The following is a 26962-nucleotide window of genomic DNA, read 5'->3' as shown; positions in this document are numbered from 1 at the left end:
TAAACAATTGTCGAGCTATATTTTAGGTAATTGGACTGGAGAATTCGATACTACGATGGAGCAGCTGAGAGTGGCCATTGTCACAATAAATTCTACCAGAGTGGACGCAGGACTAGCCACAGGATTATCAACATGGATTGCTGCAGCCATGAATCATCTGAAGGAATGGGCGGGCATGGGAGCGTTAGCAGGCCTTCTGGTGTTGGTCTCCTTGGTTTGCCTGTGGTATATATGCAAGATTAGAGTCTCACAACAGTGTGATGCAGCCATGATCATTCAGGCCTTTACAGCCATTGAAGCAGGACATTCTCCCCAAGCATGGTTGGATACCATAAAAAGCTAAAATGATATGCTCAGGATGCGAGTCTAAGCACTGCACTCAGGGTCAGCCGCTTTTGACCCAGAGAAGAGCATGTCTGATTGCATGCGGGTTGATGCCCCAGGTCCCGCCTCTGAGAAAAAGGTATCGGACGGGTCTGACGCTCTTTGGGTGGATGACACCTAAATGAACATCGGTACAAAGTCCCAATTTATTTCTAATATCAGAGATCAGACCTCTACTCTTGCCTGAGGCGTCTAAAACAAAAAGGGGGAACTGTAGAGAGCTGCAGAATGCTATGCTTTAAAGATGGAGCTGGTTTCCGCCTTCCACCTTCCCGATGGTGAGTGCTCTCTGTCACGAACAACTCCACATTTGGCTAAGGCCGAGGATCTGGCTTGCTTCCATGTATGTGGACCTATCTGCATTGCCCACGTGGCACGCCTGGGTTGGCTACCTAGAGGCTATTTAAGCTGTGGGCTGGCTTTTCCCAGGGTCCGAGGACCGAGGATTGTTCAAGGTTCCTGAATAAACTGCATTGAAAAAAAAAAAAAAGAAAAAAAGAAAAAAAAAAAAAGAAGACATTCTCCTGTGTCTTTAACATCAGCAGGCCAGGTGGCTGCTGGGACCTGATCATGTCCTCTGCAGAAGTGGGTGACATGAGCCTCCTCTCCTGCCCAGCAGCACTCTCCAGCACTGCGTCCTGTGGCTCAATGAGCTTACATCCTCCAACATTATCTGTTCCCTGCTGTGTGCTCTTTCCTGTGGCATTTTCAGGGTGAAAGAACTTTACGCTTCTGACATCAGACACCTAGGCATTACAGCAGCAGCTCAAATGCACTAGGACGCAGCGGTAAACACCACTTAAAGAAAAACTGACATTTTAATTTTCACTTTCCTAATACACAGAATTTTTCAAATGCTCACGATTCATCTATTATTTCTATAATACTCAAAAATTCATCCCACTTCTATGCAACCAACAAAAGAATAAAAATAGAATTTTGGTTATAGAATAACCCAAAAGGAAGTGAATGCGCAGATACTTTTTAATCCACCACAACTCGACTTGCAATTCTACAGAGGGACTGTTCCTAACTGGAGCCACAATCTTCCAGACAATACGTGTATTAGCTAACGTCTGACAGGGACCCCAGCCCTCCAGCCACTGCAGTGCATTGGTGTGCCCTCCATCCAGCCAAGCACGTCATGACCGAAAGACACTATAAGACATGAAACACAGCATGTGTGTGTGACAGCATGCGTGTTAGAGAAGGGAGACACGCTTACGAAACAGTCAGCAAGGAAAGCTGGGAGGGAACAAGCTGACCTGACAGGTGGCACACAGCACGAGGGTGATGCCATACTGCTTACTATGAACGTAAGGCAGGCGGAGCTGAAGGGTGGGCAGGAGGACAGCACGGGGAGGACAGAGGCAAAGGACGAAAGGGACAGGTCCAAGAGCGACGGCACGTGAGGTACTATGTGCAGCAAGTAGAAAGGCTCAGCAGCGCTGAAGAGTAGCACATCTGTAATGACAAGCGCGCTGCAGGCTCTGGGAGAACTGTGGGCGAGGCCATGGAAGGCACCTTCCTCACGCAGGCAGTCCTGCTGCTGATGCAGCCCGTACAGGAGCACTCAGCCTGAGACTGTACAAGGACTCAAGGTTGATTGTGCTGTTCACACAAAGCCAAGAGGAGGAACTCATTAAGGAGGGAGACCCCCAGAAATGAGCACAGTCGTAAATTTAAACAGCAATTATGAGGCAAATGTTTGCAGACAAATTAAAATTTATAGAAAAAAAAGTTACCACTACTTGGAAATGCTAGAGGAGTGGGGGAAAGGTACTAGAAAAATTAAAACAGTACAGAAAATCAGGCATACGCTGACCAGGCCACCTGCACACAGAAAATAAGAACCTCCTCCAGGAATCAACAGTTTATCCTCGAGGATCTACCTTAAAGTAACTAGAGGCCTAGAAGTATGACCAAGAACATGATACAAAAATTAAAATCCTAAAAGTGAACTGCAATGACATGAGCAAATTTCAGCTTTTGGTTCATAGGTAAAATCCAAGGGAACAGCACCATCTACTGGAGTGTCTCACATCTTAAAATATTTGTAAATCTTTGAAAATGAGTGTATAACATTCCCCCTCATCTGGCTAAGAGACGTACCCAAATATTAAATGACAAAAATCTAGCATAAATATAATCATAAAGATTATATTCAAAAGCATTAGTCCTTGCCTTAGAATTCCAATCTAAAATGACTTACCATTTGACCAAATAGTTAGAAGACTAAAAGTGAAAAGGCCCCAAGCACCAACTAGTGAAGAAATTACATGGTGAGGGCACGGTGAGGGCACTCACGGATATGGTACTCCTGTACGCTGCTGGTGTAGCCGTAGAGCGCCGAGTACCCAAATATCACGATCATGACGGCGTCCCTGCTGTCCAGCTCCAGGATGTGCGCCGAGTGGCCCTCCACGGCGTACTGCTGGCCGTGCCCGACCACGGTGGGGGTCTTCGTGCTCCAGGACTGGCTGGGTATGTTGAAGACCCAGAGCTCATCCGTGACGTTGCCGTCGCTAGTCTCAATTCTGCCTCCATACATAAAGATGTTCTCCTGCAAGTCCGAATGCACACAACAGGACAGCGTGACTTCCCAGACCATGCATCAACTTCGTAAAAGACCCCGTTTAAATGCTACATGCTAGAAGGGCCCACAGCCTACCTAGGCAGCTCCGTCCTGTAAAAACTCTCATGGGAACACACCAACCAACACGAAAGGGAACCCTTACCTATGCTTTCAGCAAGTTGCATTAATGTGTTTAGTTTAAATGTTCACATTGTGTGCTCTACTAAGTATATTTTTGGTTTTCCATGCACTGAACCGATATGAGTGGGCAAATGCATTAAACATCTCGGGAACGCAATGCTTCAGACTGCAGTGGTTTTACAATGGGCGGCTTCACACGGCGGCACCCTGAGCTCACTGGCGTCACCCATGGAAAGTATTCCCAATATCGGAACGACCCTAAGAGTTGCATTTTAATTATGTTGCCTGTGTAACTTGTTCTTATTACTCTCGACCCCTCTCCAAAAACATGGACATTTGCACATCACTGAGAGTGTATTTTGTTAACCATTTATGGCTGTGGGAAAATATTACACGCCTTTAGTTGACCTTAGGTAAACCTGTACAGCACTTATAAATTATCCAGTTAATTCCATTCACATTTGATTCGTATAAGTGAGACAAAAATGGTATAGATCACTATGTTTCAGCAAACTAAAAAGATGATTTCTTCAACTTGATAAAGGTTATCTAAGAAAAACACTAAATTAAAATTAACCTTAATGGTGAATGTAGGATGATTTTGCCTAAGACCAAGAATAAGATAAGAGCGCCCACTTTGTCACTTCTGTTGAAAACAGTACTGAAAGGTCTATCTAGGGCAAACACACACACACACACACACACAAAAAAAAAAAAAAAACCTAATAACATCCAGATAAAAATGGAATGGAACTCAATTTCTATCAGCAGATTACATCACCTTCTAAATAAAAGACGCTAAGAAACAGAGTTAGCGAGTGGTTCCAGTTCTACTGCAGCTTCAGGTACATGAACAAAGTGCACACGTGGCTACAACTCTTGCAAAGTTTGCAAAGCGATTAGGCTGAGCACCAAAAAGTAAGTTTTTAGGAATCAACTTACAAGAGTTCAAAACCGAAGTTATAGAACCCAGTTGAAATTTACAAAGCTATAAATGGAAAGCTACTCCGTGTTTGGGGCTCAGAACACGTAACACTGAGGTGAAAGGAGTCTCCACATCTGTGTGCAGACTCAGCACGCTCTAGCGGGAGTCTACCTAGCTTCTTTGTCGAAGCAGACAGAAACGCCATTCTAAAACTCCTATATGATAGCAAGGGCTGCAGAAAAGCACAAACTTCCTTAACACTTCATACAAAACAAATCTCCAGACAGTGTGGTCCGGGCACACGTTAGCACAACAGGAAGAAGAGTCCGGAGACACAGTACCTCCTTATGTTATATCATGTAAATATACTAATATTTAAGTATAGATTTCACATATAAGAAAACAGGCAATTTTGTCTCTCTTTGGTTAATTTTGCTTAACACGGCATACAGGTCTATCCATTCTCCTACAGATAATTCGATTTTAGTCTTTGTGGCTGGATAAAGCACCTTGTGTAACATTTGCACACCATTTTGGCTGCTGGCGGGCGTCGGGTCTGGCTCCACGTCTTGGCTATTCTGGCGAGTGCTGCAAGATGCATGGATATGCAGTATCTCTGGGGTGTGCTAACTGAGACCCTTCCCGGACAGAAACAAGAGTGGAAACCGGATTCCCTCACGGTTCTGCTGTTAGCTCTTACGGAGCCTCCGTCCCGATCCCTGCACAGGCTGTGGCACATCACAGTCCAACCAGTGGCGTGTAAAGCCCTGTCACGGCCATCGCGACAATATTTGCTGGCCTTTGTTTTGTTTCCTTTCAAGTTTACTTTCTGTGCATGAGTGTCTGCCTACGTGTATAGAATTTTAATCCAGCAACATGGCTCTTCTGGCAAGAGATCACATCCAAAGACCTTCTAGGTCTGTGTGATCTATCTGTAATACAGACACGCCTTTAATCCAGGAGACAGAGGCAAGCAGATCTGAGTTCAGGGCCAGACTGGTATAGAGCAAGTTTCAGGTAAAGAAAAGCTTAGGTCCAGGTGTAGTGGTACCCACCTTTAATCCCAAACAGTGATGGTAAAGTTAGTTTGTAGAAGGAAGCACCCATGTTTGAAAGCAATGTCTAACTGAGTGGCAGAAAAAGTGATGAATCAGAGAAAGATTTGACAGAATAGGATACACCCAACTCTCATGAGGAGAGAGGGGAAAGACAAGCTTCTTAATGGGCAATGCAGAGGAAGACAAGAGGCAGCTTTACTGGGAAAGTTTTACAGAGGTTAAAGGCAGAATGAGCCAGAGAATGAGAAGAAACCAGAAGATTAGAGCAGATTGTTGGAGTTAGTTTAAGGCCAAGCAGAGCAATTCAAATTTGAGGGGAAAGCCACACTGAATAAGTTACCTGGTGGAGGAGTTTAAGACAGAACAGCTGAGTTGAACCAGCCATCCCAGAGCTCAGCAAGAACAAGCAAGGTGAGCTTATTCAGCAGTAAGTCTGAGGCTGAAAACATTCTAGGCCTATGTTAGATTGTATGGAGGCTAGAAGCTGCCAGGACTAGGCCTAGGTTAGCAGACAGAGGCAGTAGCCACTGAAACAGAAAAATAAAAGTTCCTTTCACAATCTGGCTGGAATAAACACGTTCTTAGTACACGTTCTTTAATCTCAAACAATGACATCTAATTGAGGGACAGATAAAGTGAGGAATCAGAGAAGGATCTGACAGAATGAGTCAGAGATAGTAAACAACCAACTCTCATAAGAACAGACAGGAAAGAGACACTAAAGAGCGGTACAGAGAGAGAGAGAGAGCGGAGAGTTCATAGAGACAGCACAGTAGAGTTCTGGAGTACAGCAGAGTTCTGGAGTACAGTAAGGCCGAGTGCAGCTAAGTTCGCACAGTTCAGTTTGTGGTGTTCAGAGGCAATTTTTCCAAACAGAGCAACTCAGTGAGAAGCTGGTTTGAATCCGTCAGATTGGAAAGGAGTGAGCCAGAACAGCTGAATTGGACCAGCCAGAGTCAGAAAGAACTAGAAAGGGTGGGCTTATTCACAGTAAGTCTAAGAGGCTGAAAATATTCTGGGCCTAGGGTAGTAGATGGAGGCTGGAAGCTGAAGCCTTCAAGGTCCAGGCTTGCAGAAGATTGGATTGTATGGAGGCCAGGCCTAGGGATAAATAGAACAATGATAGAAATGTTCTGGGCTCAGCCCAAGCCATGTATTTGTAAAGCCTGGATATAGTTCTCATCTCATCCCCTGATCTGAGGGGGGGAAAGCAGCATGTATGTATATATGTGTACTGCATGTGTTCCTGTTTCCCGTGGAGGTCAGAAGAGGGTGTCAGTCCCCACAGAACTGGAGTTCCCAGGCATTTTGAACCATAACATGAATACTGGAAAGCAAACCTGAATCCTCTCCCAGGGCAACAGGTGATCTTACCTACTGAGCCACATCTGGCCCTTCATTTGTTTTCTTGGTGATGATGGGATCTCAGGTTTAATCGCATTTCCCTGACGAGTAAGAATTACGAACATTTTTCCATGTATTTATTAGCCAGTTTTACTTTTCCTCTTTTTGTTGAAGTTTGGTTTTTTTCAGACTGGATTTTATAGAGCCCACACTAGTCTGAGGTGCTATGTATCTGAGGGTGGCTTTGAACTCAGGTTCCCGCTGCCACCTCCCCAGGTCCTGGAGTCACAAGCACTGCCATGCCCATGGTTTCTTGCTCACGGTTCTTTTGAGACTTGTCTGTTCAGTTGATTTGACTGTTTATTGAGTAGATGAATTCTGGAGGTGTGTTCAGCTTTTGAGTTCTCTGTAGATTCTTGCTGTTAATGCCCTATCTCATATACAGTTGACAAAGACTCCCTCCCATTCTATAGGCCCTTTATTCCTCACACATACACAAAAAAATTAATAAAACCCATAATTTTTAAGTATATAAATTCCACATATATATGCTTTTTTGGAACATGAAACTCTACACTACAATTCATAGAACTTTTAAGTGATCATTAATAGCCAAAACAATCTTAAACAAAAACAAATTTGAAGTCTAAGACTCTTTGACTTCCAAAGGTAATAAAAATTACAGAATGCAAAGCAGAGCAGTAACAGCATAAAGATGAATGTATGGGCCAATACAACAGAACAGAGAGCCCAGAATAAACCAACCAAATGGCAGAACAGTTTAATGGGAAAGGACGGTCTTTCCACAAAGCTGGCAGTTCCCGGAGTTGGAAGATGGGAGGAATGGTTAGCACTGCAGCTTTACGAGATTAAAACATACATGACGATAATGTGATGGCAATTACACGCTATAAATGCACTTCAACATCATTCAAATAATAAATTGATGTATACATCCCTACAAATAAAATAACCAGGCATGCTACGACCCCAAGACCCCAAGAACAGAGTAGGAGGAACATAAATGTGAGGGCAACAGCCAGTTCAAAGCCAGCCTGGGGTAGTTAACAAAGGTGTTCCCCAAAAACAAACACCTGCGGGAGGGAGCCCCACCAAAAGCCCTCAGTCTTCACTGCTGCATACGCCCAACATGACACAAGATAATGAAATGTTAGCTCTCCTTCTTGGGTGCCCTGTGGTCTACCGGTCTCACTGAGCACTTGACAGAAACCTGAGACCTAGCATCTCTCTAACACAAATGAAGACAGCAGCCACCTCTTTCAAGCAAGAGACTCACCTGATAGAGAGCGAGAGAATGTCCGTATCTCTGAAGAGGTCCTCTCGAGACAGTGCCTACATTCCATATACTGCTTTCTAAATTGTAACTAAACACAGGAAAACAAACTAGATTAGTAAGCTAAAATTCCTTTTCAGTTCTTTAATTCATGCGTTTCTTCACTTGAATCCAAGTTCTCTTTAAACTCCTAAGGAAAAACAACTAACAATTTTATGAACCATATTAAAACTTGTTAAAACGCTCCCATCATGAAAGAGCTAAGTTGGGGTTCAATCACCTAAACATGCAGTGAACAGAGGGGTGCTCAGCTGCACTTGTACTTGCACACCATCCATCTATAGCTCCAGCTCCACTCATTACCAAAACATGTCTACGTGCATCAAATAACTGCAATGAACTTAACGTAAAATAACGAGCTCTCGACTTTCAAGTTAAAATAAAATCCAGGTTTCCTTGGAAATAGATAAAAATCTCCCTTTTTACAATAGTCATTTGCTTTCAATACTTACACTTATCCTCTATACATGTGTGTTTAAATAATCAATTCATCAGGAATTGCTTATTTCTTACACATAAATACAACTTACTTGATAATAATTCTTTTAAACTGTGCAAAATAAATGTATTAGTAAAAGTTTCATAAAAGTAAGCTACTCTTGCATACTGTGACACAAAAGCATGACTTCTAGAATCTACTGCTACGGACGCTGAGGTTCTGAGCTGCATCTGAAGTGCTTGGGGCTCAGCGCTCCAGGCGGACTGCCACACTCCAGGCGGCTCTTAGTTTGGCAAACACACCAAGCAGCGGCTTGGAAAGTCACATGCCGCCTTCAGGCACCTAGTGCGCCCACCACAGAGGAACACCACTGTCCCTTTGCTCTGTTTGTTTCCCCTTCGTCTTACTAGATCAGCAAACATGTATTATAAAAAATAAAATAAAATAAGATTGGGGGCTGGAGAGATAGTTCACTGGTTAAGAGCACTGCCTGCTCTTCCAGATGACCCGAGTTCAATTCCCAGCCACCATATGGCAGCTCACAACAGTCTGTAACACCTTCACACTAATGCACATAAAATAAAATAATTTAAAAAGATTAAAAACAAACCCCACTGCGCCCTTACTTCCGGTCAAGCCGGCACTCTGCGGCCCCCAGCTTCTCACCACGGGTCTTCCACCTCGCTTACTCCAACTCCTTCTGATGAAATCCTAGGCCACTTTCTGCCTGATTCGGTCACGGGCCACACTGGCTGTGGGTGGTACTTTAACCCCGTTTCCGCTTCCCTCTGCAGACACTGGGTGTCTTCCTGAACCCCACCTGTTCCTGTCGCTGCGGCTCAGCTCTTGCTCCTCTCTACACTAAACTCATCCCCGTATCATTTCACTCCAGCAAAATCCCTGCTGCTACCCTTCTTTTCCATCCCCCTGTGTTCTCAGTCAAGTGGTCGGAGTGAGTCTTCCAAAGTGTAAGTAAAAGGATGCTCAGAACCCCACAGGATTCACACACACACAAGCGTAGTGCATAGATTCTTCTCCGTTCCTCCATTCATGTCTCCATCCTCCCCTTAACTTCATCCTCTCCTTTCACAAGAGGATTTCTTAACAAGTCACACGGGCTTTCCTGCACGCTTCCTCGCCTTCCTGGGCACGTGGTGAACGCATCCTCGCCTTCCTGCGCACGTGGCGAATGCTTCCTCACCTCGCTGCGCCTGCGCGTGGTGAATGCGTCCTCGCCTCACTGCGCCTGCGCGTGGTGAACGCTCGCTTCCTCGCCTCGCTGCTCCTGACCACAGTTCCTGCACCATTGCCCCCACTTCCATTTTCAAGTCTGCTCAGCTTGCAGCTTTCTCCGGGAACTTACCCTCCCTCCTCCTTGGCAATTCTAATTTGGCCCCCAGCAGCCTGTCTGTCTACCTCCGTGTGTACAATTTAATTTTGCTGATATGCGCGCTTCTTTCCCACGGCAGCCTTCTCTCCACTATCTTCGCAGAGCAGGAACTTGCTTCATGGACTGATAACCTCAAGCACGCGGCGCTGGATCGGCTAGAACTGGAGTTACCTGAAGCAGCCCTGTGCATGCTGGACCTCGGTCCTCTGCAAGAGCAGCGAGTGCTCTGCGTCTCTGGGCCGTCTCTCGGGCCCTTCCAGGATTTATTTTATTTCATATTTTAATTCTAGATATAGCCAATAGCAAGCTTGTCATATCCTCACAATTCCTGAAGTCATCAAAATTAACAAGCCTACTACATCGACGAGACGGCGTCACCAGATAAAACACAGACGCCCAATAAGCAACGTCAGTGCAAGCATGCCGCTGCCAGCGCTGGAAACACGTGGCACGTCTGCGATTACCTGCCTTCCGTCTCGGGACAGGTCTGACTGGATACCCGCATCACACTAGCAGGTACGCATCATGACCGTCAGTCCTGAAAACGACCTTGGTGATCAAGTGATTCTCTGATCTCATTGCCTTATTCTGTCATTAATTATAAAACGCAATCATCAGCTGAAAGAAATCAGGTAAAGCTGCTGCCCTGTGACTCATACTGTCACCCACCATGCAGAGGACAGAGCCAGGGGCCAGAGAGAAATGGCCGATCTTATAATACTTGCACTATTATCCCCAAAAAAGTGAGCAAAGTATACACCAAGAAAGCATTCAGGTATATTAAAATTTATAGGAAAAAATTATTTTTACATATACAATTATACTTCATTCTAAAAACTAAAAGACAGCAGGATTCATTTTGCCAACAAAGGCAACGCCTACCTTTATATTAAATTTATTTAAAGCACTCTAAACAGCTAATAATTTTATACAAAACAGACCTAGATGTACAATGCCAAATAATTGACTTTGGACAAACTGATTGTATATATTCTCACATTTAGCAAGTATATACTATCGCAAAAATAATTAGTTATATATTTGGACAAACAAGTTAGTTTATTATAAAAATCTGCAAGGAAACACTCACTTCAGAACCATTTGAAAAGAGCTGTAGTTGAAAGCGTAGCCTCCGATGACCCACATAGATTTCCCGTGTAAAACTGCTTTATGTGAGGCACGACCCACAGAGGGGCTGAAGGGTTTAACATTTGGCAAAATCCAGTAAGACTCGGTAGAAGGAACATTCAGAGAACAATCTGGACCTATTTAAAAACCAAACAACACACTGAATTAAACAAAGGTCTGGTACTACAGAAGCAGCCTGCTCAGACTCGGAGGACGTGAGAATGTAGTGACCATCAGGTGAAAAATGTGATGCACATAACAGTCTGACCCTACTCGGTGGTGCATGCCTCTAAAGCCGTCTGTCAAGAAGCCGAGGGAGGAAGACTGTGAGCCCAAGGGCCATTTACCAAGTTCAGCCCAAGCTACACAGTGAGACTCTGTCCCAAAAATCTCCCCTCATGAAAAAGTCTGAACTATGACTTGCAAATAAATTCTTAACAAAGGAAATATAATCCAATTTTAACACAGTCTAATGAACATCATGATGTATAAAAAACTTCTCAAATAACATATTACATATTTATTACATATTTAATATGCTACTAGAATATTAAAATGGAATACAACATTCTCAAATTCTAGTTCTGTCAATAATGTGACCTTAAACAAACCCCGCATAGCACCAAACTTTCTATTACAGAGTGGAAAGAAGAAGCTGCTCACAAACGCTGTTAAGTTTTTATTTTTTACAAAAGTATATAAAATCATTTATAAATTATAAACTACTAAACAAATGTGAAAATAAAGATCACATTATTAAGAACAAAACTGGCTTCACCAGGTAGCCTCATATATCAACAGAAGAAAATGAATTACAGTAAGATAAAAACTATTTGAAAACTATAAAAGTCTCATAAAATAAAAACCATTATAAGTTTAGAATAATGCCAATACTGTAAAGCTAGCCCAGAGCTGTCGCCTATCCAGGGTCACGAGACTGGGGGAGTCAGCCTCCTCCTCCATAAGATGCAATGAGGCTGGTCAGCATCCCTGGAATCCAGCAATGGAAAAACTCTTGTGCTTCCGTTCTTTCCCACATATTTGCTCATATCAAGCACTGACATCTCTGTCACGACACACTTGGGGTCACTGCGCTTTGCAGATACATGTATCACAAGCCGAGTCCCACGGCAACCCTAGCTGAAGCAGACTGCAGCATGTGCTTCCTGTGTCACTGTTTTTCACTGTCCAAGACCTGCCATTAGCATCACATGGTGGGACAACCTATAATTACATGACTATTAAAATCACTTGAGGTCCCCACCAACCACATCTTTTTAAAACAGTAACTCTAACTGATACCTGTGTGTTCTGACTGCTTCGGAATTGGCCATTCCCTGCTCTCTCCCCTCCTTAATTATTGGATACAAACAGTATTGAAACTAGGCCAACTAATAACCACGATGGTTTCTAAGTATCTAGACGAACAGGGAAGGGCAGAACCTTTCACTTAAATCAAAAGCACATGCTGCCCTCCTATAGCAATAGCCATGGACTGAATGCAAAACAAAATTTCCTACAGGAAGTAAAAAGTGCCCCTCCAGAGAACAAATGAAGAGGTGAGGTGCCTTCCTGCTAACAGTGCATTTTGGGGGGTTTGAATGGAAGAGCAAACTGTTCACAGCATTCCTTTAAACCAAAACCTAATCCAGAAACAGGTGCAGACCCCGGGGAAGGTTTCACTCGGACAATTCTCCGAAAGCTGAGGGAGGTAAAGAGGGAGAGAACCTTGAAGTAGCAGAGGTACTGCTTTACAAGGAGTGAGGGAAGACACGGGTTCTGTGAGCAGGAGCTGACACACACTGCAGCAAGGACCCATAATGTTTCCGGCACTCTACCAAAAGTTAGGGTATGAATCTCAGTGTCTCCTTTGATACCCTGGTGGGTATAGTCTTTCAGAGGCCTCCTGTGAAAGGTTCCTGTCCTGTTCCTTCTCTTCTTGTACTTCCTGCTTCTTCTTCTGAATGAGGATAAAGCATCTTCCCTAGCACCCTCCTTGTTGTTTAGCTCATTCACGACTACAGATTTTAGTGGTTATCCTATATTATATGTCTAATATCCACTTATAAGTGAATATATACTGTATATGTCTTTCTGCTTCTGGGATACCTCAGTCAGGATGATCTTTTCTAGTTCCTACCATTTACTTGCAAATTTCATGTTTTCCTTGTTTTTAATTGCTGAATATTCCAGTGTGTAAATGTACCACAATTTCTGTATCCATTCCTCAGCTGAGGTACATCTAGGCTGTTTCCAGATTCTGACTAATATCAATAAAGCTGTTATAAACATAGTTGAGTAAATGTCCTTGTTGTATGGTTTAGCATCTTTTGGATATATGCCTAGGAGTGGTATAGCTGGATCTTGAGGTACTAATTTTCTGAGAAAGCACCAGATTGATTTCCAAAGTGGTTGTACAAAATTTACACTCCTAGCAGCAATGAAGGAGAGTTCTCCTTTCTCCACATCCTCTCCCGCATGCATAATCCCTAGAGTTTTTTATCTTAGCCATTCTGATGGGTGTGAGGTGAAATCTCAGGGTCATTTTGATTTGCATTTCCCTGATGACTAAGGACGTTGAGAATTTCTTTTAAGTGTTTCTCTGCCATTTGATATTCTCCAACATTGATATTCCTCAACATTTGATATGTTGAGAATTATCTGCACCTCATTTTTTAATTGGATTACTTGGTTTGTTGCTGTTTAACTTCTTGAGTTCTTTATATATTCTTGATATTAGCCTTCTGTCAAATATAGGATTGGTGAAGATATTTTCCCAGTGTAGGCTGTGGTTTTATTCAGATGACAGTGTCCTTTGCTTTACAGCTTTTCCATTTTCACGAAGTACCATTTATTAATTGTTGATCTTAGAGCCTGTGCTGTTGGTGTTCTGTTCAGGAAGTTGTCTCCTGTGCTAATGAGTTCAAGGCTCTTCCCCAGTTTTTCTTCTAACAGGTTTAGTGTGTCTGGCTTTATGTTGAGGTCTTTGATTCATCTGAACTTACTTTTGTGCAGGGTAATAAATATGGGTCTATTTGCATTTTTCTATATGTAGATATCCAGTTAGCCCAGAACCACTCGTTGAAGGTGCTGTCTTTTCTCCATTGTATGGTTTTGGCCTCTTTGTCAAAAATCAGGTGTCCGTCCATAAGTATGTGTTTATTTCTGGGTCTTCAATTCAATTCCATTGATCCTCCAGCCTGTTTCTATGCCAGTACCATGCCGTTTTTTATTACTGTTGCTCTATATTACAGCTTGAGATCAGGGATGGAGATACCTCCAGAAGATCTTTTATTGAACAGGATTGTTTTAGCTATTCTGGGTTTTTGCAGTGAATGCATTTCTTATATCATTTAGCATACCTACATTATTTTTGCTATATCAACCATTTTTCTTTCTTCCACGTATGATTTACACGTATACTGAAATCTGAAATTCTCCAAAAAGGAAGAAGAAAAGCAAGAAATGAAACCATCTTTGAAGAGTACTAACTTCCAATTCCACTGAGAAGCTTTTGTTACAGTAGCCAAAATATTCTGCTTAAGTACTAGGCTCAGAGAAGTGCCATTACAGTCCTATTGTCTGTTTCAGGGGACTTTAAATGCCCTCAATATGTACCTATTTGTACAATATTTAACTTTACGATGAGTCATGTGACTGGTAATCACCATTCTAGATCTTTTCTAAGTATGTGGTTCTTACAGTTTAGGTAAGTGATATCATTATGATGAAAGAGCTGTTTGTTTGTTTGTTTGTTTGTTTGAGCAGAAATCAGAGATCTTCAGTGTCCTAATTTTGAGGTGTAATGGAGGTTAAAATAAAGTTGTACATGGTACCTCAATATAGAAATTATTCCAAAGTGATAGGTTCAGCAGAAAAGGAAGGATCATTTCTCCATAATCTCTTTACGTTGCCCTAGTGGCACTCATTCTGAAAATCATTGGTATTATCAAGATACATGTTCATAAAAAAGAATAACTTTAACATTCTAAAGAACTATTTCTGGATAATTATAGCCATCAAGATTATATACACAGACATTTAAAATTGTGAAATATTCTAAGCACAAAAACTAAACTGCCCATTTTATTAGCCTGGTACAATGTTCACCGAATACCTAAATACTATGTCTAATCTTCAAGTATTATTCACAAATGCAAATTTTATAGGCTAATAAAATACATTAAGCTTGGTTACAATAGAGATGATTAAATCAAGAGCTATCACCAAATGTCTACTTACTAAAAAGGAAATGTCACTGTAGTATTAGTCCTTAAGAATACTATTTCGGGGCAGGAAGACAGCCTGATTGTTAGAGCCTGCTGGGCCAGCATGAGGCTCCACGCTCATCAGCAGCCACCCAAAAGCTGCCTGTGATGGTGCGCGTCGGTACTAACCCCAGCACTGGAGGAAAGTGGAGCCCTGGAGCCCTTTGGAGCCCCTTGTGAGCTCTCCCCTAACCCATCTCAAAAAGAAAGTAACTAGCAGAAAAATGCAGAAGACACCCAGTGTTGGCCTCTGTCCTCACACAGACCTACACAAACCCACACAGACTCATGCACACACCACACATAGGCAGAGACTACCATGAAGACATTTTGAATCATTTTATAGAGCTGTCATCCCAGGACCCAGACAAATGTTTCTTTATAAAGAAAATAAAATTAGCTGAGTTACCCAGAATAACCCTAACTGTGAGCATGGATGAATGTGTTCATAAACTGAAGTGACTCTAAGAATTAGCCACTGTACAAAGTATCCTGTAACAGACTGAATGTTTGTTAAGTTCACCAAAAGCCCTAACCCCCAGTGTGATAGAGGAAGTGTGGGCTACACACACCCATGTTCTTGCGCTAGCTCTGTCATGGGAATCATCAGCAAGAAGGCAAACATCTGTAGGCCAAGAAGACGGCCCTCCCCAGAACCTGATCTTTCTGATCTAAGACAGCCAACCTCCAATACTGCTAAGTAGATGTGTGCTTTGGCAGCAGTTGGCATTTGCCAGAGAAATATCAGCGCGAGCTAGTATATGCACATAATGTTTCTTTGCACACCCCACCGACCATCGTATCCATACTGGCTTTAAAGTTGGACAAAAATGTGGATGTGCAGGTCTAAAGCCCAGTGAGCCCTAGTGACAAAAAAAAACGATCAGTGCTGGAAAGACACCGGTCTACTCCAAACAGCCCAGCACTGTCCTCTGGTCAGTGAAGTCTGAAATACGTATGCTGCTCTCAAAAAAAGGAGAGAGAGAGAGAAAGGGAGGGAGGGAGGGAGGGAGGAAGGGAGGAAGGGAGGGAGGGAGGGAGGGAGGGAGGGAGGGAGGGAGGGAGGGAGGGAGGAGGAAGGAAGGCAGGAAGCTGAGCCACTCTGATTAAGGTTGTTACTCAGGCATGTAACCTCACTCTGAAATTTACTCTTCTTTACATGTGAACATAAAATGAACATGTTTTGATTTTTATTTACTTTAAAAATATTTTTCTTTATCTAATTTTTAAAATCCTCACTCAGAAAGGCAAAAGGGACGGACATTGGAAGAGGGAGAAAACAGGGAACGGAACAGGAGCCTACCACAGAGGGCCTCTGAAAGACTCTACCCAGCAGGTTATCGAAGCAGATGCTGAGACTCATAGCCAAAATAAATTAAACAAATTATATTATTTGGAAAATATCAGAAGCAATAAATCAACATAGAAACGAGTATATCCACACAATGAACACAATTCGTGCTAAAAAGAGATGAGCTGTAAGCCCTTCAGACACATGAGAGAAACTTAAGCATGTGTTGCCAAGTTAAAAAGCTGCTCATTAAAATCTACACGCCACATAATGTCTGCTACAGTCATGCATAATAATTTCCATCAACCAAAGACCATACTTTACAACCATGGTATCGAAGACTGTATCACCTTAATTTGTACACTACAAAACTGTGTAACAGCACACTTCTCAGAATACACGCCACACTGCCATGCTCACTGCACGCACATTCAGGAGAGGGGAGAGCCGCAGCAACAGGGGGAGGTCACTAGCAGCCAACAATGAAGAAGCAGAAGACAGGGAGACTTCCCAGTCAGAGAAACCACTCTGTATTGTACGGTAAGGATGAACAGATGCCATGGTACCTTTAACCAACACCTAGTGGGTTATTTAATGACTTACTGATGTAGGTTCACCAGCTGAAACAGATGTGCCATTCTGCCAGATGTTGCTAATAAGGGGAGCCATGCTGGCGTGGGGAAGATTTTCTGTATCTTTTGCTCAGTTGAACATAAAACTATACCCAAAAACTAAATTTCTTTAACTCATAGAACTAGATGAGTCCACAGAAGCATCTATGGACTTTTGCTAATCATTTTCACATGTATGCATCATTCTTTGCCAAGTAAATGATACATAAAAATAAAATTAAACAATGAAATTGTCTGCTTTTCAAAAGGCCACAGTGGGCATGCTCTAAACTCTTGCCCATTTCAGCTGTTGGCTCCTCCAAGTGCCTCCTCCAGGAAGAGAATGGCAAGGGCTGTCACGGTGCCCTTTGTGCTTAAAACACTCCTCTGCGATTTGGAAAACGTCTTGAGCAGTAAAAAAGTTAGGGTGAGGATTAAGGACCGATTTAGCTGAGCAAGGTCAGAAAGGAAGTTGGCTGGGCACAAGTGTCACCAGGCAAAACACAGCACTCATGTGAGAAAAGTGGACAAGCTGGGAATGGAGCCGAAGCTCAAAGCACTCAGGCCACCACTGTTTCTGCCGAATGGGCACAGCACAGGCTCCGCCTCTTCTGCATGCTGAGACCCACCAGATGCCAGAAGTGTATGGCGAACTCTCAGGAAATACTACTGAGAAGAGAGTATGAACAACTACAGTAAGTGCTATTTTGCATCATGTCTCTATCATCCTCAGAAAATAATTAAGTAAATAACAAGAAAAAGAGGTGAACAGGGGGTTATAGGAAATATTACAAAGATACAGTCCTGTTTTGCTTTCAAAACAACTGAAATGATTCAGCAGCTAAAACTCAGCTTGGAAAGCATTGTAGATAAGCCATACTTTTGTTTCTTTGGCTCTATAGAAAACAATGAAAATATTTTAGTTTCAAGTCTTAATTTGAAAAAGCCTCCAAGCACTTTCTGAGGATACAGAATTTACAAGTGATTAACCACTTAAACTATCACTAATGAACACTTGAAAATTTGCACCTGTCATAGCCATAAATCATACATGTTCAATAATAAAATCCTGGTCACTAAGAAACCGCTGCTGGTGTGTGGTTGTGGCGTCGGTGAGGTCAGAGACAAGCACAGCTGCCCTGTGCTGAAGAGTGTGTTTAATGCAACCTCTGAATTATGTAATGCGTGCATCAAAGGTCCCTGTCAAAAGGGTGAGAGGTTAGCGTGGAGAAGCTCCTCTGCAAATGCAATCAGCCAAGTGGACCTGAACAGCTAATTACACATAACTGTGCTCCCCCCTTAGTTTAACTCCAGTGAGACATATCCAACTCTAGACACTTAAGAAACTCAAAACTCTTCAGTGAGATTTAAGGATAATCTTTAATGACAGATGGATTCTTCTCTAGGAATCTATCTTTTACAACAGGCCCCTAGATAAACTTTTATTTACTGAAATAGTCTATGTTCCTTCTGAAAATAGCCACAAGAGGTCAGTCTTTCCTAGGAAATGCATGTGAAAGGCCCCTATACCTGTGAGACACTGCTTTGCAGTACAGTATGTTAGCAATTATGACATAGTGAATCCAGTGACGTCATCTAATCCCTGAGGCGTCAACAGAAAGATTACAGAAGATCGTAGTGACCACATACCCACAATTTAAGTTTAATGTGCAGCTTCGCTTAATCTCTAAAATGCCGTGTAGACAAGCCTTTCAAATCCTATTTGTGAAAATTCAGATTACTAAAACGTTAGCTGTTAACCTGCATACACCCTCCCCCAAGCAAAAACAAAAACAAAAACAGAAAAACAAAGGAGCTTGGGTGTGCAAAGTAAAGAAAGGGGGCGGAACTCTGCCCATCCCCCACAGGCTCACCTTGCCAACTGTCATTGCAGACACACAGCTTCTCTCCCGTGAGGTCGCAGTAGCCGTGGTCTGGGCTGCCACAGTTGGCTCTACAGTAAGGGATGTCGCACGCTTCACCTTTCCAGTACTTGTCACACTCACAGTACACTTGACTCGCAGCAGAGACGCTTGTTGTACACTTCCCATGGCCAGAGCAGTTGTTAGGACAAGAATTGAGTCTGTAAAACATAATTCACGCGCTCAAGTGCCGCACACACATTCACAATCAGTAAAACTTTAAATGAATTTGGGTCATTTTATAGAGTTAGTTTTCATAGTTCATTTGTTTATTAATCTAACACAATTTCCAATGTGGCTTGAGTTCTTTGCTCGGCACCCTGTTATAGAGCGGGGCCTCAGGGTGCAGTCCAGGCTGCACACTTCCTGCAGGCTCCAGGTGCTGGGGCTGCCTGTGTGAGCTGCCTGACCCAGCCTCTCCCGCACCTCCTCATCCCAGCTATCTCAGTCCATTCGATAGGCGTATTTTGCTCACAAACCTCCAGTGTGCAAGGACTACGACACTTGACTCCTGGAGCATCGGCACTCCAGAGCATAATGCCCATAAAAAGCCGCAAGTAAATGTTACAAATAGATGCTTCAAGAAAAAGAAAGTTTATAAACTCCTGAAACCTGAGAGAACCAACATATTACTTAGCTCTAGCGCTTTAAGATGCGTGGTGCTAATAACAGTCACAGAGGACACGCGTGCCACGTTTTGACGCCCTTTAACTGATTGCACTCTGCCGTACATTTACTTCCCCTGGCAGATATTTAGATACATGCTAGTACAGGGAAATCCCAAAATAAATTGCTGATTCAAGGGTATTTTAAACACTTTATTCCTGTGAAACTTTTACTCATTAGCAGTTTCTATCTTCATGAGGAAAAGAAGAAAAGGCCCCCAAGGTTCCTCGTTGGCCTTTCCTCTGTGAACCTGGCAGCCCCTCTCAGCTCTCCACCCTGGACTTCCAGACATGAAGGTTTTAATGAGAAGAAGCCTGTGAAGGGGCTAGAGAGATGGCTCAGCACTTAGGAGGACTGCTTGTTCTTCCAGGGAACTCAGGCTCAGTGTTCAGCACTGGCGGCTCACAACTATCTGTAACTCCAGTTCGAGGGGATCCACATCCTCTTCTGGCCTCTACCGGCAGCAGGCATGTGTGTGATACACAGACATATCCACAGACAAAACACCCATCATACAAATAAAACCACACTTAAATAAGTAGAAATACATATGTTGAACAAAATCAAAGAAAACACAAAAAAACAAGTTCAGAAGCTACAAATAGCTGAATAAAATAATAAAGCCAATATAAGACTTCAACAGAAAGATTAAAATATTGGAAAAAATCAAACAGAAACTGTGAAATAAAGAACTTAATAAGTCAAATAAAAAAAATTGTAGGAAAGCTTTGTCAATAGATCAGGTAGAGCACCAGAGCACCGGGGCTTTAAAATGAGGTAGATGAAATCACACATTCGTAAAACCATAAAGCACACACAAACGGCGCATGCAAGACCTATAGGACACTGCTTTAAAACCAAACTTCCAAATCATGGTCATCAAAAGTACAAACTAGAAGCATAAAAAATATACTACTAAAATCAAAGCAGGAAAATTCCCAAATGTACAATAAAAATAGCATCAGATATAGGAGGCGAGCAGCACACCAGTCAGGGCCAGGAAAGAAGCCCCCGTATCAACTGCCAGGAAAGTACTAAGCAAACAGGTAAAGTATTAAGCAAACAGGTAAAGTACTAAGCAAACAGTTAAAGTACTAAGCAAACAGGTAAAGTACTAAGCAAACAGGTAAGGTACTAAGCAAACAGGTAAGGTACTAAGCAAACAGGCAACGTACTAAGCAAACAGGTAAAGTACTAAGCAAACAGGTAAAGTACTAAGCATACAGAACAAACAACGGACACTGAAAGCTGTCTGAGAAAAGCATCAGATCACATGCGCAGAAGCTGATCTGAATCATGTGGCCCTCTCAGAGCAGCTGCACCAGCCAGGAGGCCAGAGAGGAACAGGTTTCACTCTTTTTTTTATTTTATTTTATTTATATATTTATTTATTACAATTTATTCACTTTGTATCCCTGTTGGAGCCCCCTCCCTCATCTCCTCCCAGTCCTACTCCCCTCCCTCTTCTCCCCCATGCTTTTATAGGGCATAGTCCACTTATAGGGGAGGTCCTCCTACCCTTATAAGGCTGCACACCCACAGGGGGAGGTGATCAAAGAGCCAGCCACTGGGTTCATGTCAAAGACAGCCCTGTACCCCTTACTAGGGAACTCACTTGGAAACTGAGCAGCCAATGGGCTTCCTCTGAACAGGGGTCTAGGTCCTCTCCATGCGTGGTCCTTAGTTGGAGTATTGGTCTCTGCAGGACCCCCCCCCCCCTGGGCCCAGGTATTTTGGCTCTGTTGTTCTCGTTGTGGAGTTCCTGTCCTCTCCACATTTTTCTATCTTCCTCTTCTTCCATAAGGATTCCTGCACTGTTTCACTCTCTTAAAGACAATGACTACCAACTCAACAAAACTGTCTCCTAAATGGAGATGACAGAACATCTTCCATGCTGAACAGAAGCTAAAAGACCCTGTGAGCCCTGCGCACGCACAAAGGAAGATCCGTAAAGCAATCCCACAAGCTGCTGTGTGAGCTGAGCAACATCTGACGGTGCAGACGGCGGCTGGAGACTGAGAAGAGAAAGAAGGTGATGTCAAGTTGACTACGGAAATAATCCACCAGGAGCATTTTATTCTATCAAGAGGAAAACTCAGTCTCACAAGACAAATGCTGCTGGATGGAAACACGAGCTGACCTCAACACAGTAACAGGGGTGACATCAGACTTGCCAGACCTAACCGCCTCGGCACATCAAACGACTTAGCATACGTCCAAGATAGTCCAGCCCAAGCACTGCCGTCTGCACACTCTTCCCAGCACCCACAGGAACTTCCTCTGGAATGGATCTCATTTAGGCCACAAGGCAAGACTAAACAAATACTAGCAAAATGGAGTAAGTACTTATACGTTCTCTGATCACAATAGGATGAACAGAAATCAACAGAATACTGAAACTATATAAGTCATAGAGACGGAAAAACACACTCCAGGATGAATTTAAAACTCCCACCATCAAATCAAAATGAAAACTCAATATTCCAGAACCTATGCATTAAAACAAAAGCATCTATCAGAGACAAATTTATTGTAATAAATACCGTTCATTGAAATCAAGACATCTCAATTTAAAAACTTAACAACAGAACTTGAAGTCTTAGAAAAAAGAACAAATTAAAACCAAAATCAGAAGATGAGAAAAGAATAAGTATCAAGGAAAAAATAATAAAACAGAAATGGAGAATATAAAGAATAAATAAAATAGGCTAGGCTCTTCAAAGAGACAAGCAAGACTGACAACCCCTTAACCAAACTACCTGAATAAAGACGGCAGACTCATATTAATAACATTGGAGATGAAGATAAAAGCAGCATGATAGATACCAGCGATGCCCTAAAGATCCCTGGAGCATATTTGAAAACCTATATTCCAATAAATTGGAAATTTGAAAGAAGTGGACAAAGTTCTAAAGACCTGTCAAAATTAAATGTGAACTAGAAGAACAGTTTAAAGGGATCTAAATAAGCAATGAGACCGAACACCGGTGTCCCAAATAGAACGTCCTAATCCTAGACTTGAAAATTATTGTGTGCCTAGGAAGTGTACCCACGTTTACAGAGCCACACTGCTCAAAGGACTCCACAGGCAGGAAGTTCTGTATAAAATGACAGACACATACCAGGTCTTCATTAAGAAAACGACTGAGCATTGTTTTTCTTATTGTAGAAGAAAGAGCAGTATAGCTGCACGGTCATCTCCTACACCTCATGGCAAGACTGTTGTAAAGGATTGAATCCCACAGGGAGACTCTAGCGACCTAGAAAACCCTCGGGACACAGGGACTACATGACCGTGATTCCCACAGGCCTCCCTGCACCACAGGTAAACTACTTTAGCCCCAAACGGCAGCTTAGAGCCCCACGCTCTCCCCGGTGCGTGCCGCCGTGTGTGTAAACAGCTCTAGGGCTGGTTTACCTAATCATTCACTTACACGATCGTAACTTTGTAGTCAGCTTTTCAACCACACAAGCTCCTCCGGACTTATGAAACTACCAAACTCAGCCGGTAGTGTCTGGGATAGCTTAGAAGAGGATCCCACGCACGCTGGCATTTACACAGCAACCTGCTCCTGTTACACAGCACTTGCACACATGCACAAATACTTACGAATAGAAGATGTTGAAGCCGGTCAGGTTGTACGCAGCGTCGCTGAAGAAGTGCAGCAGCGCGTAGCCAGATGTCGTGACAACCTCAGGCACCGTCTCGTTGCCCCGCACTTCGGGCACAATCAAGCCACTAAAGCAGAACAGGAGTGAGAAAGGTGGGTCTCCGCTGTGACTGCACAGAAAATACGCTCAAACATCATCCAGGTCAGAACGCGCGCACATTAGAACTGAAGGAAAACAAATAGCCAGTTTACACGTTTCTACCCCATCAGGTCTGCTGCTGACACAGCAGCATGTCCCCTCACGCACCTCACCACCACCCGCCTCTTCTCCTCTTCCTCCTGCTGCTCCTCATCCTCTCCTAACACTATTTGGACACTAAATGTCCTTTCTCCTTTTAACTCATCCCGTAACAATAATACACAACGGTTCCATCCACAGGCTCCATTCCAAGGCGCCTTAATACCCCAATGAGTACTTGACCAGCTTTTCTCTTCCCCTCTGATGACAGAGTCATGACACTGGGAGGGAATACTCCACACGAGCTTACACGCTTACCACAACATCCATTTTAACTGTACATTTCCAATAACGACCTAGGTGTCAGACACTTCTACAGTATGTGCCTTCGCTTCTTTAAAATTCTGCTTACTGTTGTACTAAAACATAAATATTCCCAGGGAATAGTCAATAAGCACGAAAGAAAACCTGTGATGATATGCAGGGGAAATGTACAGAAGATCTAGGTATCAGATATTTCTTTGGTTGGCTGGCTGGCTGGCTGAATGGATTTTGTTGTGGTTTGGTTTGGTTTGGTTTGGTTTGGTCTGGTCTGGTCTGGTCTGGTCTGGTCTGGTTTGGTTTGGTTTGGTTTGGGAGAGTCTTACACTGCAGCCCAGGGTGATCTTGAACTCATGATCATCCTTCTGTCTTTGCTTCTCAGGTGCTGGGATTACAGGCATGAGTCACCATACCCAGCTTTGATACAGTCCTCTATTCTGCCTGGTCATCTGAAAAAACTACATTCTTCATTTAGTTAGGCCAAAGTACCCTCTCTGAAAGGTGCAATAAGATGAAGAAGTTTTAAAGAATGTACAATTCGAATTAGTGGATTCGTTATTTTTCATGTAAATTCATTGACTTTATTTAAACGAATTTGATTTAAATTTATCAAAGCATCACTTCCCTGCACAGCACACGCTTGGACTTAAACTAAACTTGTAAAACCAGCACCGGCCGCTACAGAATCTTTCCATCACTGGGAGGTGATCGTGTCCCCTTTCTCTAGCAAACTCCTCCACCTTCACATGGTTTCTGCTACTGTAGACTTCTCGTTAGAAGATAAAGTAGAATATTAAGGTATGTCTTCTACATATGACTTATTTCATTCAGCATGGCTTTTGAGACTTACACATTTTTTTTCAAGTATCCATAGTGTTTCATTTCTCAAAGCAGTAGATTTTTTTTTTCAAAGTTAAAGTAATGTTTAGGTATCAATGGGAACTGAACTCCCTCAAACAAATTTTATTTGATAGAAAACTGAGATCCAAAAGATATCGTATTTTCAAATACAAAAACATTAAAAAGTAAACAACTATTTGGGCATGGCAGTGCACATCTGTAATCCCAGCACTCTGGAAGACAGAGGCAGGCGAATCTCTGGGTTCGAGGCCAGACTAGTCTACAGGGCGAGTTCTAGGCCAGCCAGGGCTACACAGAGAACCCCTGTCCTGAAAAGCCAAAATTAATTAATTAATTAATTGAAATTTTTAAGAATGTTAAAGAAGAAGAAGAGTAAGTAAAGAGCCCTGACTTCCTGCATCTACCAAGCATGAGGGAGGGAAGTGATTTTAAGGGAAGGCTGTCCACGGAGTTTGGTTTCCATAGCATCAATCTTGGTTTTACGCAGACGTGTTTTCCTCACAGTAAGTAGTGTGATCACATCTGTGTGTAACTTGGCTATTCATCCGTCTGAGGCTTAGGAAACACTACATAAGAGGGGGAGAAAAGAAGATAAGAGCCAGAGGAAGGGCTGGGTTTTTTTGTTGTTGTTTTTAATTTGTTTTTTAATAGTTATTTCCTCCAAATTAAGAAAAAACAAACAAACAAAAACAGAAGAAAGAGAGGGACAGAAGAGACCTGTAAAACCCAGGAGGCCACTGAAACACCCAAAGCTAAGGAGCTCAAAATGGAAAGGGTAGAAACTCTGGAACTAGACCTATGGAGGATGCAGCCTTTGTGGCTTCTCAGCCTTGTGGCTCATCCACCACGGGAGGGCTTCTCGTGGTGCAACTACCTTTAAGTCACCCATGCCTCTGCAACCAAGCCCAACAGACTTGTTCATGCACTAAACTAAACTTGTGCAGAATCATCTCTTTGTTCTGTCACTGGTGCCAATCAAGAGTGAATACTTGTTCTTCATAATGCCTCAGGAGGATGTATAGTTCCACAACAAAATCAAAATGAGCACACTGACAGAAAAATGAAAAAAAAAAATATTCCATCTATGATGTTAAAATGCCTTTAAGAGCTCAAGCCTGGTCTGTTTGCTTGCTGACTCATAAATGTCTCAAATAAGGGTGCTAGAGAGATGGCGGGGCAGCTAAGGAGTGTTACTCCTGCACAAGACCCTAATCTCATTCCCAGCACCTACGTCAAACAGGGAGGCTTGTGGGTCCAGCTCAGTCCTAGCCACCGTGGGCACCTCCACTCACACACATACCCATAGGTAGACAGACACACATACACAAAGACTTTTTTAAAGCAGCAAATGAAAAGGGGACTTCCATTCATTATGTAACAATCCACATTTTAATACAACCCACAGAGTAACTCAACTACACAAAACCTAAATCAGGCTGCTTGAAATAACCCAGAACTAACCCCTAAGGCGAGCCCAGGCCAGACAGGGGCCATTTCTATGCAACTGAAAACAGAGTTTAAGATCTAAGGCCTAGGGGAGGGGTGTCAGCGATGTTCCAGAGCTAGGGAAGCAAACAGAGACCCCAACAACTAAGAGGCAGGAAAAGTCAATGCTGTGTGTCAGGCCCGAGTGACCTCAACTCCCGTGTCTGAGTTGAAGTGACCTGCTGGTGCTCCAGTTACTTCCTGCAGGAATGCCTCTTTCCAGGCCTAACTTACTGCCACATACAAGTTTTCCAAATTCAATACCCAACACAAATGTGTCTGGCACCAGAGGGGAGTTGGGAATTAGAGACAAAGTCAATTACAAATAGTCTTCGTATTGCAGCAATGTCTTGCCTACAGAAAAAAAAAAATGTGATTTAAGTATGGGGCATAAGGAGTGACTGGAGAAATAGGTTTCATGGACTCACTCGGCCCCATCGCTGCCAAAGAGACAACTCAGGGCAGCTCGAAGGCTTTCAGGGCTTCACGCTCGTCTGTGGTAGTAACAGGGCAGCGTGAGACCTGAATGTGCCGAAGGGTGATCAACGATCCTGAGCACCCTGGCACGAGATGGGCATGCAGCAGACGTGACTCATGGCTGTCCTTTCAGTTTTCACCCCGGGTGGCCCTTCACAGAGCCGACGCTAACAAAACCTAAAATTACTTAATATTTCCTTATTGTCCTACACGGTGCATGTTTTTTCCCTCTAGAATGTTCTATCCGGTACTATGCTTTTGCCTGTTAACCTTCTACTCATATCAAAATTCACCAGAAATAATTGACTAATTGTCAGAAATGATATATTCTTTCATTATCGGACTATACCTAATATGTATAAAAATTGCTTTCATGTGTAAGTATTGTGTAGTTAAAAAAAAAAAAAAGGAATGGCCAGCTTTTGCTACCAATTTCTAAAATACGATCTTCAAATTCCTAAAATTTCTCAAGC

At 42.9% G+C, this 26962-nt stretch overlaps 1 protein-coding gene across 11 annotated transcripts in view; it reads right to left on the bottom strand.

The window, feature by feature from the left end:
* Atrnl1 (attractin like 1) overlaps nucleotides 1-26962 on the bottom strand; it is a 563418-nt gene that overhangs the window by 517683 nt on the left and 18773 nt on the right. For all 11 annotated transcript variants that reach the window (XM_060391734.1, XM_060391738.1, XM_060391717.1 and 8 more), the window contains exons 4-8: nucleotides 23107-23235; nucleotides 18783-18991; nucleotides 10701-10875; nucleotides 7725-7812; nucleotides 2692-2947 (exon numbers count right to left, since the gene is read on the bottom strand). In XM_060391734.1, coding sequence (XP_060247717.1) covers nucleotides 2692-2947; nucleotides 7725-7812; nucleotides 10701-10875; nucleotides 18783-18991; nucleotides 23107-23235 — 857 coding nt within the window. The remainder of the gene's footprint in view (nucleotides 1-2691; nucleotides 2948-7724; nucleotides 7813-10700; nucleotides 10876-18782; nucleotides 18992-23106; nucleotides 23236-26962) is intronic.

The sequence above is a fragment of the Meriones unguiculatus genome, chromosome 1 (genome assembly GCF_030254825.1).
Source record: "Meriones unguiculatus strain TT.TT164.6M chromosome 1, Bangor_MerUng_6.1, whole genome shotgun sequence".
NCBI classification, from domain to species: Eukaryota; Metazoa; Chordata; class Mammalia; order Rodentia; family Muridae; genus Meriones; species Meriones unguiculatus.
This window is presented reverse-complemented; position numbering and strand designations above follow the sequence as displayed.